General features: G+C 48.3%; 1 protein-coding gene across 1 annotated transcript in view; it reads right to left on the bottom strand.

Annotated features, from left to right (window-relative positions):
- Positions 1-147: 147 nt before the first annotated feature.
- RAC1 (ras-related C3 botulinum toxin substrate 1 (rho family, small GTP binding protein Rac1)) overlaps positions 148-15,904 on the bottom strand; it is a 19,292-nt gene continuing 3,535 nt past the window's right edge. Inside the window, exons 2-6 of the mRNA XM_010845782.1 lie at positions 10,071-10,142; positions 7,620-7,737; positions 2,825-2,887; positions 1,960-2,119; positions 148-1,764 (exon numbers count right to left, since the gene is read on the bottom strand). Coding sequence (XP_010844084.1) covers positions 1,634-1,764; positions 1,960-2,119; positions 2,825-2,887; positions 7,620-7,737; positions 10,071-10,142 — 544 coding nt within the window. The 3' untranslated portion in view covers positions 148-1,633. The remainder of the gene's footprint in view (positions 1,765-1,959; positions 2,120-2,824; positions 2,888-7,619; positions 7,738-10,070; positions 10,143-15,904) is intronic.

The raw sequence follows: 15,904 nt of genomic DNA, 5'->3' as shown, positions 1-15,904 counted from the left end.
CTTCTCCCCGTGGAGGGACCACTCCCTGTCCCCCCAGCATGAAAACACGACCGTCTCCAACAACCCAGGGTTTTACAGTGAGGCAGGCAGACAGACACCAGAGGGCGGTTCCCCATGCTCTCAAGAACTCCAGTATTACCAGTCATATGATTCAAGGGTTTATTAAGTCATACATGCAAAACATACTGCTAATCGCGTTAGCAAAAGGTCAATGTAAAAACACTCCACAATTCTGCAACTGTCAATTTAAAAAATTTTGTTCTAGTGGTTGAAAGGTCCAAGCTCGTATTCTTGCCAGTGGGTAAGTTGTACAGAACTTCGTTAGCACGAGCACAGGGTTGGCGGAACCTCAGACCCCAAGGAACATTGTTAGGGCAAGGACAGGAAGCGTGTGCACGCGGTGAGGCAGAGGGGTCAGTGTCGCTACTCACGGGGCAGTGTCGGTCATCTGGCCAGTGACGCTGAGGCTTACAGTTGAGGAATATCTGAAGTATCTTAAAAACCATAAAGCTGCAACACGTGATTTTTATAACCTAGTTACTAGAAAACTAAGGAAAGCACTTATTAGCTTTGAATAAAGCAACATGAAAACAGGAGTGCACTTTTACTAACCTACAAAAAAATTTTCTAATGCATATTCAGAAAGATTTTATAATACAAGGAGGCATATTGCTCATTAAGAATGAGTTCTATAAGAAAAGCACTTACTAAGTTAGCAACTATGAGGATGACCAGGTCAGAGATGATTAAATGCCCAATTTCAGAAGGGGTGGGCAGGTTTAAGGAAAAGCTTAAGAAAACACTCACTGATAATACCGACCTTTCTTCATCTACTGCATTTGACAGAAATTAACCTTTTAAAACTTTTACCCGTGATGCTTTTAATAGTTTTAATGATTACGTGTACAGTGTAGTGTAAATTAATCTCCACATTTTGTCAAAATACTGTCTCCATTCTTTGATCACAAGTATTCCACACACTCCACCCCAGGGCACCCACGGACAGAGCAGAACACGCCATCACAGGGAGCACGGGGTAAGAGTTCTGTTCAGAATCTCACAAAAGCTAAAACGCGAACTCGTTTTTAAAAATCTCACTACAAAATCAAAAAGACCGATCCAAAGAGTGAGCTGCTGGCTCGTGCGCTCTGACGTACAGTACAGCGTTAGGGAGTGAACGTGGGCCGCTGCCGTGACTCGTTACTGCGGCGTTTCAGCAAGGAGGCTGTGCGCGCTCTTCTCGCCTGAAACTCGCCAGCGAGGCTCTGCACCTCCCACCTCCAAAGCTACAGTCTCTTCCAGACCAAGGTCTTTCCACAGCGTAGTGCGTAGTGTTCTCAGCCCAACAATGCAACTTAGTGCACAGGGTATTTTGGCAACTCTGAGCAAGAATAGGGGCTTTGAAAAATAAGGCTTTAAGGAAGCTTGTCATTTTAGGGCTGAACTTTAATAGAATGTGAAAAGTTTGAACTCTTACACTTTAAACAAACAAAACCTAGAAATTACTGATTGGTTCAAAACGGTTTTATGGAAAAACTAATCTGTAACAAAAACTTGGCATTGAGTGCGAAGGCTCCACCGTTTGAGCAAAGCAAACAAAGGGTCCTGGGGGCAGACGGTGGGGGGCCGACGTTCACAAGAGCAGGCACTTCCTCTTCCGCTTCTTGACGGGGGGTGGGCAGAGAACAGCCCGGATCGCCTCATCAAACACTGTCTTGAGGCCCCGCTGCGTGAGCGCCGAGCACTCCAGGTATTTGACGGCACCTGTGGGAAACACAGCCTCACCCTCAGATCGGGGCGCAGTGGCGCCCCCTCCCTGACCTGAGCACAGAGGGCCCTGCTTGGCCCAGTCGGTCCGGAAGGCAGGCCAGACCCCGGCGCCACTGCCCCAGGTGGGCTCCAGCCTCCACCACAAAAATAAAAGCAGGGAAAGCATCTGTGACAATGGGGGTCTCATACCGATCTCCTTGGCCATGGCCAAGCCCTGCGGGTAGGTGATGGGCGTCAGCTTCTTCTCCTTCAGCTTCTCGATCGTGTCTTTATCGTCCCTCAGGTCAAGTTTCGTCCCCACCAGGATGATGGGTGTGTTGGGACAGTGGTGTCGCACTTCAGGGTACCACTAGGAGCCGAGACAGGACCCAGTCACCACTCTCCTTTAGGAACCCGCTCGTCTGAACTACACCGCATGGGGCCCACCTGTGCTCACCACCTGCTCCATCACCACGCCCCCTCCGCCTGGCTCACCCCTCTAGAATCACTGCCTGGCTGTGGCATGAAGAGCAGCCTAGGCCTCAGGACCCCCCCTGGACAGCTCTACTCAGTGAGAGAGCGAGCGAGAGCAGGGAGGACCGCCCCCAGCCACCTGGTTTCTGGTAAAACAGGCGGAGTTCCTAAGTCATCACAAAATCCCCCTGCATCCAAAGGATGAGCACACAACTATCCCAACCCAGGCCTCAGCTCTGCCACTATGACCCCCACCAGACACGCCCCTAGGCCCAACTGAAGGGCCTCACACCCCGCAGCTTCACTCAGTTCATAAAACATGCCAGAGTATGAAGTATGGACATTACTTTTATTACACCAACTCCAAGTGCTTCATTATTTTCACTAGGAACACAGCACTTCTGAATCAGACCCTGAATCTTCAGCACACAGCGTGCTCAAGGCATACACCTAAAAAACCTATTACCTATATCAAAATCTGCCTAAGCAGTAGAAATAAGTAACTGAAAGTTTCTATCAGTAAATGGTATTTTACTTTTTAATACTTCTTCCCAAGACTGACGTTATGTAACTGAATATTTTCCTAAAAAATCCCACTTACCTTTGCACGAACATTTTCAAATGATGCAGGACTCACGAGAGAAAAGCAAATTAAGAATACATCCTATAAAAATAAAACACAAGGAGCTGTTGGGGAGAGTCCACAGCGAGGAAAGCGCTTTGTTTCTCAGCGCAGCTGGGGGCGGACCACGAGCCCAGGGCAACGCGGCCCAGGGCAACGCGGCGCACGGCGGCCTGCTCCCGACACCCCCCAGCGCAGCCAGCCGCCCAGACCAGACCCAGCGCGCAAAGGGCCCGTCAGGGGAGAAGGGGAGTGGGGGAGAGGGGGAGAGAATACGGTCAGCTACTCAGGCTCCAGGAGGCCTCTGTCCCACCCTTCCCACTCCCACCGGAATTAGCGTGACGCTCAGTTCCTGCACAGGGACAAGGTCAAGTGTCAGGGTCCCACACCAATACTATTAAAACGTTACTACAAATGGTCCCTTTTTCACTAAGCTCCCTACCAGAATGTTAAGTACATTTTCACAAGGTCACAGGGTTCCAGTTAAACTGCTTCTTACGAACTGCCATCCACCCTGGCACCAAGGCCGGGCGCCCCTCGGGCAGGAGGACAGTCTGGGGCGGAGGCAGCATCTCGCTGGCAGTCAGGACTCCTGAGGCCAAGCATGGCCTCTGGAGAACCTGCAGTGAATCGTGGAAGGGCCTAAACTTGGACGATCCTGGTGCTCCAATGCTCAGCACTCCATACTCCCACTGTGGGGGGCGCGGGTCTGATCCCCGGTCAGGGAACGAAGACCCCGCATGTCACGTGGCATGGCTCCCCAAAAAGTGAAATTTAAGTATCTCCCTAAATGCCTAAGAGTTTCTAGGATGCCCGGTTTATGAAACATTGCCCTGGAAAACCATGCTACGTGGTGAATGGACACAGTGCCCGCCAACACCTGTTCATCCAGTTGATCTCTCGCACCTGAAAGGGAAGGAAGAGCACCCACAAGAGCTGCTCGTCAACGACACAAAAGGCCAGTGCATGCACAAGTGTGTCCGAGAGTCCCCGCCACCCGGGCTGATCACGACACCCCCAAGCAGGGCGGTAAGCTCCCCAGCACGCAGCCGCGCCCCACAGGCCCCGCACCGGACACCAAAGCGGGAGGAAGGAAGGAGCGCCCGCATGGGTGAGTCCTGCTCCCGCCAAGCGCTGGGGCTGGGTGAGCCGCAGCGGGGGCCTCCGCGCCCCTTCCCTGGGGGGGGCCCTGCTCAACACCCCACCTGGCCCTCAGGAGGGGCAGGAGGCAGTTCCCAGACTGCTGGACTGCAACCAGAAGGCAGGCTGTCCCGCAAACCCCCCACCTTGAGTAGATCAAACAAAGCACTCAAGGAGCGTGAGGCTCAACAAGAAATCCTAGGAAAACTAAGTGAACCGAGAGAAGAGATAAAGCTTGAAGTCGATCGAAAGTTTTACATACGGCAATCGGCTTCTCTTTGCCCCTGGAAGGTATTTCCTTACCATACGTTTCTCCAACCTAGTAATGCACGAGAACTTTGTTTGAGTTTAGTAAAAAGCGAGAAGAAAGCCAATATAACCCGCTACCTATTCTTCATCCAAATCCTGTCTTGACCCTCCCAAGGGACCTAAAGCACATGCTGATGCACAGCACCCGTGAGGCCAGGCGCCGCTGAATCGCTTCGTCGCCCTGGCCCACGGGGCACAAGGTGCTCGGGAAGGTCAGAGACGGGGAGACCCAGGACAGGAAATCCTGGGTGGGGGACACACCGAGAGGCTCCTTCCCCACAGAACCGGCACGGTGCCCACCAAGCCCCAGCTTCTGCTCAGTGTGAAAGGGGCATCCTTCCCTCAACAAGGGCGCCCGAGAGTGACTGCACACCCTCCAAGCTCCCAGGCCAGGTTCTCGGACACGAGCCCAGCTGAAGCCAGCAGAAGTGCCCATCTGTACAGCAGGCCTCCCAGCCGGGACACTGTTCCAGAAGGTGGCCGGGTCTGAGGGATGCGACCTCACAGGGTGCAGCTTGAATCCAGGGACCTGCTCTGCTGAAAGAACAGCGCTGCTGTCCTGAGCACATGGCGGGCCCACCCGGAAGTGACCGCACTGCCGTGTTTATCACCAGCTTTCAACTCACTCCTCTGTTCCCGTAGAAACGCAAAGACTTGCTCTCCAGCAACAAAGAACCTGGAATTCTCGAATCAAAAGAAAGGCAACTGAGACAACTATTATAATTTCATCTCCCCCACTCTTCTCGGATTTACAATCTAGAGCGAACGTTAGTTTCTCTCACTACCCTCATTTACTCTACAGGCTCTTTCGGAAGCCTGGTCCTCGCAAAGCCTGGACGTGACGCCAAAGCTTCGCAATGACGCGGGGACTCACGGGGTCGGCTCCAACTACTCGGCATCAAAACACCCTCTGCCACATCTGCCCTACCCTCTCCCACTCTTCAGAACATCTTTCTGATGGAGAGATGCCTTCCGTCCTACATTAGTTAACACGATGCCATCCGCCTGCTCCTTCCTCCTTCCTTTTTCTGCCTGCAGCCCAAACACGGCTGGAAGAAAGCCCAGCGCTTCAGACTACTAAGGCTCAAGTGTCCCGCTGGCCCTTCCGAGTGGGTCAGGGCAGACTCGAGGATGAGCCAGAGACAGGCCTACAGGACGAACAGCCAAACCAGAGACCAGGTGTCATTTAGTACCAAATTCAGAGGTTTCTCTTTGCCAAGACTAAATCCAGTGCCAGGCTGCCACTTCCAGCCAGCTGAGCTGGCCCTCAGCTCCCTCTGGCAGGACACCCAGCCCAAAGGAAGACCTTTCAGGCCCCAGTATCTAGCACTCAGGGGCTCCCCCTCAGTAACCAACACAACCTGCTCATCCTCCAAGGAGTCAGGCAGGCCAAGCTGTATCAACCAGCTGGGGGCTCGTCCCCCGCGCCTAAGCGAGGGGTCACACACTGCGATGCAGGCATCCACAGGAAGTGGCCCACCACCCTCCCGAGGTCCAAGTCCAGGCCCCAGGAGGACAACACCCGCTTGGCTTTCAGGCCGCACTCACCGAAGCTTGACTCCATCGGTCACTGATCTAGCGTGCTCAGCACACACAGTGCGAATCTTGCCAGATCACCTTGGACTCACTGTGACTGACTGCCTCCGAGAAAGAGGCCACACCCGTCCCTGGACGCCCTGAGTCACAGAAGGCAGTTCTCCTTTCTCAGAAGTGACCTCCCACCTTCCAGATGGGATCCAGTTGATTGAGGATCCTACTCTACCCCTGGAGAAGAAAATGGCAACCACTCCATGGACGGAGGAGTCTGGCGGGCTACGTAGTCCATGTGGTCGCAAGAGTCAGACACAACTTAGCAACTAAGCAAGCCAAGCGGCCTACTCTACCACTCAATGCAAATCCCACTGAAATCTGGACTCAGCAAGGAGCCACTTGGTATAAGTACTTTGCTAAATGTACTGAAGAATTCAAAGTTTTTTGGTGATTATTGGCTCATTTTTAACACATAATCACAGTTCACTTTTACTCACAGATTATCTGAAAAGCCAGCCAATTCAAGCCTCCCAGTTTATGCTTTTGATCTTTGCTGACCACTGTTCCCGGAACTCAGATAAAGAACAATCAGCAAAAATCTACAGCTCTAAGAAACTGTCCTTGACGATTCCTCTATCAGAAAAGTAAATGGGAAAGACAATGACTTCTGCTTAGAAACAGCCATATTTCAAACACGAGAAAACAAGCTTTGGGCAGGTAGACTAGAATGAATTCATTCTTTTCACTCACACTCACTCCTCAGAACAAAGGGATACTTCAATCAGTCTCGAGGTGGAGGCCGGCCCTCTGGGGGACGTCTCCCTGATCCTGAGCCCTCCTGGAGGCACCTGGGAACCAAGGGGGCCTCCGGCTCCGCCAGCACAGCTGCGCAAGCACAGGGAGGAGCCCAAGGCAGACACATGCCCGGGACTGTCCCAAGGGCTCCGCCTCACCAAGCCTGCAACGGAGCAGGGCAGGATTCAAGGTGGAGACACCCACCCTGACACAGCGCGGAGGGTGCGATCTGAAGCCCAAGAATTTGCTCAGCTGCCTCTGTGCAAACTTCCCCGTCCAGGTAGTCACAAAGTTGTCTTTAAAAGCACTTTTAACACAAAGGAGAGACATGTAACAAGAAGGAAATAGCACAAGGAAGACAACTGCTTATTTAGAGAAAACTGGCTTTGGACCACATGTCCACCAGCTTACTGGCCTAACTGTAAGCAGCCGGTAGAGAGACCAGCTAGTTAGCTGATGTGCAGGCAAGCCCAAGCTAGCGACTGTCGGACTGGACACAGCAGACACGTTATAAAACTGAAACTTCCACTTACTTAAGAAGATTTAGGTTCTAAAGCTGCAAAAATATATTTTATAGAAAAACTATTAAATCAATAGAATTAGTCACTAACTTGATCTAAAGAAGCCTTCATCTTCACTGCTCAATTGTTTCTGTGGCACAGAACTGTCACAAAGCAAACTAATCTGGAAGCTAACTGCTCTTAAAATAGCTTTGCCAAAACCTAACAGCACCTATTTTGCATGGCTACGCCAAAATGGCACGGGAGAATGCACACTGCACACCACCAGAGCCAATACTGAGGACACGCAAAGCGCACAAACAAGCAGACGAAGCCCCGGTTCGCATCTAGGCAGATACTCACTACTGAAGTAGTTCAACGTTATTTGTTATTACTCGGATACCCAAAAGATGGCAATATAGGCAAATCGAGAGGTGGTATGAATTAATGAAACCGTGAGGACGTGTAAAGGACACTCTAAAATCATTCAGGCTCCTTACTGTCTGCGGGTAGGACAGGGGGCGTAATCGGTCATAATCTTCTTGTCCGGCTGTGTCCCACAAGCCCAGATTCACGGGTTTTCCATCCACCATGACATTGGCAGAGTAGTTGTCAAAGCTGCGGAACAGAGGGAAAACGGTTAACCTCCGGCCAAGGAGCCAGGCACCCCTGGGGCTGAGCGGGGCTGGGCAGGGCCGCGAGGGCGGACGGCCAGGCCAGAGGATGCCTGGCCCCGCCGGCAGGCGCGCAGTGGAGGGAAACGGGAGCTGGGGTGTGGGGGCACCACTGAGACACAAGCACGAGCTACTGAATTTAACCAGAACAGGTCTCTGTCGGCATCAGAAACCCGCCTGCCCATGATGAAGAGGACACTGAGGTCTCTCCCCAGGAAGAAATGCAAGTATCCAAACCCCAAGGGCTGGGTGTTCCGTGCACACGAGGGTCGCCCTCAGTTAGGGGCCCCCAGCAGGGCTGCACTGGCCGTGTTTCCACAACAGCCCCTGCACCCCTGACCTGGGTGGAGGCTGGTCCCCAGCTGAGCCTTGGTAATCCACCCTAAGACCTGTGTGCAGGGTTAACACAAAGCAAATCGGATCCGAGAAGCTACTGGGTAACGCTTTCAAAGTTTCACCATGGGTTTAAATTAATTTGAGGCTGCTACACACAAATGAATTACCTATAATAGGAGGAAGCCCAGAAAGCCTATAGGCTGACGGGGAGAAATAAGGAGGACATTAAAAAATTACGCTGAGTGCCATGGAGTAGTTCACGGACACCTGGGATTGCAAGGTGAACGGGGCACCTGCCGAGCAGAACGCAATGTATTAGCCTTTAAAGTCAGGTCCCAGAATTGATTTTCACATACTTAAGACTAAAGCTTAGGATCTTACTACACTGTGACAGCAAAGTCATGGTCTGAGTAGGTTCCAGTGTGATTTATACAAGTTCATGACCAAACCTGCTTTCATACAGAAAAGGATGTATGAAAAAACATGCTGTACTTCCACTTCAGTGAGAAGAGGAAATATTATTCAGTAAGTGGTACAAAAATGGGGTAAGAACCTGAAAAAAGCATCAGGTGCTTGCCTCTCGCCACCAAAAAATAAACTCCAGGTGAATGAAAGATAAAGACTAGAGCGAGAAAACCTTGAGGGGAGGGGAAACTAGGCAATATTTTTTAGTAAGACATTAAACTCAGGCAAGAGGGAGAAATGGCATATTTATATAAAAATGCAGAGAATATTATGAGTTCAAAGACAAGTGAGAGACAGAGGGATAAGTATTTTTCACACACAGAAGTTCCATCAGTACAGAGAATTTCCAGTGGGACAATAAGCAAGGGATTTTGACCGGCAATTCACACAAGATTACGCATGGACAGGAAACACGAGGTTTCAACCTCACCGGTGACCAGAAATGCAAATAACGCGGGCACTGTTTTCAGCCCACGTTCACCACAGTGGTAGGAAAGGGCTGTTTCCGTCACCGCTGCTCAGAGTGACAGCATTTGGAATAGCAACCGTGCAGCATCTCCTGAAGCTTAAAACATCCCACTCCTTCTGATTCGCCGCAGTTCCTCCAACAATCACGTGTGCACAAAGACGTGGGCAACGATGTGTGCACAGCACTGTTTGCAAGTGACTGGAGTCGGGCCCACCACAGGACCTCCGAGTCATCTACAGCTCTACCTACACGTGGAGACGAGGGAAGTCCCGCCACAAATTCTGGACAGTTTGATTCCACTTACACCCACACACACAGGACGCTTAGGCTGAGTGCGGTGCTGAGGTGGGCACCGTGCAAACGGAGCGCCTCTGCCCCAGCGGGCGGTGAGGATCCCGGCCCCAGCCCGGGCACAGCCTGGAAGCTCCCTGGCGACTATCAGCAGAGAGGCCCTTTTCCGTCCCCACCGAGTCTGCTGCCAAAAAGGGACCCGGCAGCTCAGCAGCTGGTCCTCCCATCCACCCCCCCAGCCTACACCTCCCCCCCACAGCCACACCCCACACACACCCTGGTTTCAGTTCCAAAGCCCAAAAGTCAACAATGACATGTAACCGTTGGACTGCTCGCCAGAAAAGGCCAATTAAACCATAAAAGACCCTTTGTTCCAGTTCCTTGACCCTTTACACAGAAAGCCACTTATCTGAAACTCTTACACTATCCAGTCTCTGAACTTCAAAGGTAGTTTAACTTTCATTTCCTAAAATCTGAAAATCAATTAGGAAAGCTGTGTGCTTTGTCATCATGCAGAAACTATATTAAAAAAAGATAAAGTTATTTTTTAAAAGTTCAAATACCTTATAATTAGACCTCAATGATTGAGAGGAAAATAACCACCCCTCTTCACTTAAGGATTTAGAAAGGCAGAGCAGAAAGGTCAATGGAATCCAAAAAAAAAAAAACACACATATCACTGACAAGTTAATCCTGGGTTAACTCAGGATACTTACACAGTGGGGATATATTCTCCAGGAAATGCATTGGTAGTGTAACTGATCAGGAGGCAAGTCTTACCCACAGCTCTATAGAGACAGGAAAAAAAAAAAAATGATATTAAGTTCTTTAGTCAACATAAGTGCAATCTGAGCTTTCATTATTCAGTGAAAATAACTTACAGAAAAATCAGGACGTATACATCAAATACCAAAACATTAAAGAAGACAGTTTCTAAGACCTTTTACTAAATACTATTTTTATCCTGACATGTAAAGCAAACAAACTACAATTACTCAGAAGGGCAGCGTCTGGAGGCTTCGCATTGTTTTCAGTTCTAGGTGTTTGCACTGGTTGTCGAGAAAACAGTTGTTGGTAAGCACAAGGTTCAAGAGGAACGGTATTTTTAAACTGGAAGTCTTGGGATTTCCCTGGTGGTCCAGTGGCTAAGACTCAGTGCTGCCCCTGCACAGGGCCTGGGTTCGACCCCTGGTCAGAGAACTAGATCCCAGGTGCTGCAGCTACGAGTTCACATGCCACAACTAAAGATGCTGCGGGCCGAAACGAAGACCTGGTACAGCCAAATAAATCAATAAAAAATAAATAAAATGAAAAAATAAACAAGTCTTTTCTGCGAACACCTCTAGAAGGCTTTCATCAAGAATCTGCAAATCGGGAGGTGGGAGGGGGGTTCAGAATTGGGAACACATGTACACCCGTGGTGCGTTCATGTTGATGTATGGCAAAACCAATACAATATTGTAAAGTAATTAGCCTCTAGTTAAAATAAATTTAATTTAAAAAAAGAATCTGCAAATCTACCCTCAAGTTATTCCGATGAATACTAACATGCAGACACGGCTCTCCTCTCAAACGTCCATCCACTGTTGCAGCCTGCTGCCTCTGAGGGGCGGCTCAAACCCCGCCGCCTCCCTCAAGCCTTCCCCCTGGCCGGCCGAGAGGCCACGTCTCTAAAGAGAGCGCTTAGTCACCCATACCACACACCACTGCCTGCTAATTCATCTGCATTCCTGTGCCTCCTCCCCACCCCCACCCTCAAATCTCACCATAAACTTTTGGAGCAAGCAGTTAACACACTATGTTCCAGACAGATTAATGAAGGGCTCAGGGACGGTGGAGTAAATCTCCCAAACAGCTGTGCAAAGAATTAGCAGAGAAAAGCGTAGGAACACAGGAGGGCCTCCCACACACAGCTGCAAGCCGGCACAGGATACCAGGGAGGTGAGGAAAGGCTCCCAAACACTTGAGAGGGGTATCCCCTGGTCAGGAAGACCCTCTGAAGGCGGAAACGGCACCCCACTCCAGTATCCTTGCCTGGGAAATCCCATGGACAGAGGAGCCTGGCGGGCTACAGTCCATAGGGGTCACAAAAGAGTAGGAATTAGCAATTGACCAACAAAACCACCTAAACGTTAAGTTGATCACTGCACCATTAGCCAACAGGTGCGTGCATGCCAAGTTGCTCGGTCATGTCCGACTCTTGCGACCCCATGGACTGTAGGCCACCAGGCTTCTCGATCCATGGGATTGTCCAGGCAAGAATACTAGAGTGGGTGGCCATGCCCTCCTCCAGAAGATCTTCCAGACCCAGGGATCAAACCCGTCGGCTCCTGCATTGCAGGCGGATTCTTTACCACTGAGCCACTGCAGATACCTAGCAGACACACAGCCTCCAAATTGTACAGCACTCCCACGGTGGCCTTGGGGCCTTCTCAGAGTCCCTGGCCTCACTGACCAAACAAGAGCTCCTCACAGGCCCGGCTCCCTGCACGCCCCTGCGGCTCACCAAGGCCACGGGACGCTCTGGCGTGCTGGAGTCCCAAGGCTTTGCTGTTCGATCTCGACTACTATCAATTAGGACAACAATAAAGAAGTTAAGTGCTTTTCTATTTTCCTTACACTCTTAGCTTAAGGCAAAAACCTCTCAACAAGGGCAGGTTACAGGCCCAGGCGGTCCTGCCAATACTTGCTTCACTCATAACATTATTAAGGCTTAACAAAAGCTGGAACTCCCCCACCCCAAGACCTCACAGTCAAACATGACATCATCAGGGGCTGCTGTCCAACTCCTAAAGGCTTTCTAAACAGAAATGACTCACTGGGCATACATTTTGTTAAAAGCTTAGAATGTTAAAACAAATAAAAAAGAACCTGAATGAGATTCAAAGTCACTACCTGGATGTGTGACCCACAGGCAACTCTACCACTTACTGGCTGAATTTTTTAAGTTTCAACTTCCTTATGCCTTGGTTTTCTCAACTGTAAGATGAATGCGAAACTACCGACTTCATCCCAAAACTATGTGAGCACTGATTCAATCTCAGTCTACACCAACAAACTGCATGGTATGCCGGGAAGTATACTAGGTGCTAAGGGTACTGTCATGGGCTCTCATGGGACTTAGGCAGTTTTAGTAAGCTAAAAAGTGAAACACGTGTTCATTACGTAACATTTTAGATGTGGTAAGTGTTGTTAAAGATGTTCTGGAAAGGTACAGCACAGGGATCTAACCTTGTCTTGGAGGCAGAGGAGGCTGCAACATCACTGAGGCTGATGAGTGGGACACGGAAGGAAGGAACATTCTAGGCAAAAGCACACCATGTAGGGAGGCCCAGACTGCAGGAAGGCCAGTAAAACTGAAGGATGAAGAAAGAAGGGGGAAGTGGCAGAGGGAACTTTGAAGAGGCTGTCATTTCTTCTCAAGACCTGGAACTTGATCCTACTTGGGAAGTGACAGAAGATTTGTAGTTGCCAAGAAATCATTAGATTTGCATTTTCAGAAGAAGCCTCTCTGGGCAGTGTGGGAAGAAGACTCAAGAAGCTGAGACTGGGGGCAGAAAACAAGGAAGCAGCTGTCGCTGTGTTCCAGGAACCGATGCTGTGGCCTGGACCACGGCGGGGGTTTTAGGGTGCAGAGGAGCGGGCTGTTCAGAGAGCTACCAGGACAGGAGGCAGGATAAACACAGCTCAGCCAGGGGCTACAGTGGCAGCTGAGGAAGAGAGCACACTTCAAGGCTATGAAGAGTGAATATCTTTTCAAAACTACAAGTGCTGTTGTGTAAAAATGTTAATAGTCATCACCTCTTAATGTCACAGGAAGCAGCTCTGAAGGTTTTAAATGCTGTGTTAAAAGCATCACAGTTTCACTTCTAGATCCCTCCTAAGGCTCTGGTATGTATGAGGAACAAAGCCATTACAAACACCAATTGTTTTAAATACGTCAAAATCTCCTTTCCTGAAACTTGATCTTCAGCTGAGGCTTCATCTTTTGAAAGGTTTAGCTGTAAAGGACCCCAAGGTACTGGTATCACCTGATAGTAATTGGAAATTTTATTACCAATCATCCTTTAGATATAAACATGCATTCTCTAAGAAAATTAGTAAAGTATAAAGTTCTGACTTTTAAATAAGTACATGTCCAACTTTTGATTTAAATGTTTACTTAATTTTAAAAACAGAGAAAAAGAGAAAGAAAAGGGTTATTTACCTCCCATTAGTGTTTATTCAATCCTGTTAAACACACTCCACAAATAAATGCTACAAGCTACAGGCCACAGTCAACAGCGGCTCTAGACAGAGTCACGGTTCTTCCACAGGAAGAATGGGAGCGGTATCGGGTTAGTCTTTGACTTGACACTGCTGCGGAATTTCTGGAAGCTACTATTTACTTTGGAATTTCCAATTTTATACATACAACTGCTCAGTTCACTCACTTTTTAATCTTTTTTTCCCTCTTATTTTTTTCTTTTTAATCTGTGAAAAATGCTGTAACTCTGGAGAGGGAGCATGAATCTTATTTTACTTATTTGTGACAATCACAACTGCTACTAGCTCTTATACTGGCTAGAAAGTTGACCAAGTAGATAGAACATACTTATTTCCAGGTTCTAAGTGACAGCAAGTCACCACAGCATTTTAATCTAAGGGGAACTGAGTACATTTAAGCATGTAAAATCAATAAATCTGGAAACACTGGCAATTTCCTCCCATGAAAATAGGGATGGACGATCCCTGGTGGTCCAGTGGTTAGGACTTGGCTTCTACTGCCGGGTGGCAAGAGTTCCATCCCTGATCTAGGAACTAAGATCGCCACATGCTGCCTGGAACAGCAAAAAAAAAAAAAATCCAGGAAACTCAAAAACAAGAAGATTCTGCATTGCTTTAAAAAACACCCACTGGTCTCTCAGTAAGACAGAAAAACCAGATTTCTCCAATGACTACTGTAAACCTAAATAAGTAACCTGTATTGCTGCCTGAAAGTACCTAGATCTTTTCCCCCAGTTTTATTGAGGTGTAATTGACACACAGCACTATGTAAGTTTAAGGTGTTTAATTTCTATACATCAGGAACTGATTACCACAGTAGGTTAGTGAACGTCCATCATCTCTTAATGACCCAGCATGAAAGAAACAGAACATTTTTTCCTTTTGATGGAAACTCTTAGGATTTATTCTCTCAACAACTTTCGTCTATAAGGTACAGCACTGTTAACTATCATTTGCTGCATTTCATCCCCAGCATTTAATAACAGGAAGTTCGTTCCTTCTCACCACCTTCTAATCCCGGGACCCCTAAGAATACCTAAGATCTTAAGAACAAATTAACAGAACAGGATGGATCATGGATTTTAAGTATCAAATATATAATATACTAATACTTATTGCATTAATGAAAGACCCTGAATGAAAGTCCTCGACTTATGCTGAGAAATGGGGTTTGGGGACTCTTAACACTAATCCTAAATGTATAATTACCCAGAGAGTAAGCTCAGAAACTGTATTAATTAATAGCACAATTTAGTGCTACCAAAACACAAAACCCTAGCTGCAATGCCCCTGACGTCCTGCCACCAACAGGAGACATCTCAACCAACTAACAGAAAGCCAGTCGTAATCACCACAGAGACTCCAAAAAGTTCAGATGCTGGACACTGAAGTTACTAGAACACTCAAAGCTGAAGATGTCGCCTCTCATAGAGCTTGAATCTGAAGCAGCCATTACTAGAGAATGTCCTAGAACCATCCAGCCTAACCCTGGGGTAGCTAAAGATGCAGAGTTCAAAATCAGGAATTCATATCTGTGTATTACCCCCATTCTCCTTCCAAAATCAACTTCTGTTATCAAATCCTCTTAAACTTATTGCCCCCAAATGGGAACAACTTCCCATGAGAAGAACAGAGCAAACTGTTGATTACAGAATCTAAGTGGTGGGTATGTGAGTGTTCAACGCATTATTATTCTTTCAACTCTTCCATGTTTGACATTTTTCATATTAAGAAGTTGGAGAAAACAGTCCCATCTGGTGATATGTGCTAACTGGCCTGGGAGCAGGATTCCTGGTAAAACACCCCCTTTACAGGAAGACTACAATTACAAGTTAGAGCTTCCTGGTGATGCAGAGGTGAGAAAGTACAAAGACACAGCTGACTAATGCCAAAGACAATATAAACAGTGGCTTTAAGGTTTCTCAAAACGGACTCCGGACACTCTTCCACTGAACCTAACCCCAAACATTTAGCTGGCATTGTCATCTGAAATAAAAAAAAAAAAATTATAATACAATATAATTGTACCAACCAAGATCAAATACTAAACGTAAATTTGGGATAAAAACACACAAAGGCAATTCAAGAAGAGCTGAAACTCATGGATCATGCCACAGCTGCTTGTTCAATGCAGTGGGCAGGAGCCAGTAGTGTACATTCCTATCAAGATGACATCATGGAAGGCATTTATCAAGCTCAACTAAAAAAATTCCTGGATAGCAATGTCTAAATTAGACACTGCGCTGGATAGACCTCTAGTGCCATCTGGAATAAAATGGGGGGG

This window comes from Bison bison, unplaced genomic scaffold (assembly GCF_000754665.1).
Source record: "Bison bison bison isolate TAMUID 2011002044 unplaced genomic scaffold, Bison_UMD1.0 scf7180017864223, whole genome shotgun sequence".
NCBI lineage: Eukaryota > Metazoa > Chordata > Mammalia > Artiodactyla > Bovidae > Bison > Bison bison.
Note: the sequence above shows the minus strand (reverse complement) of the source record. Positions and strands in the feature narration are given on the sequence as shown.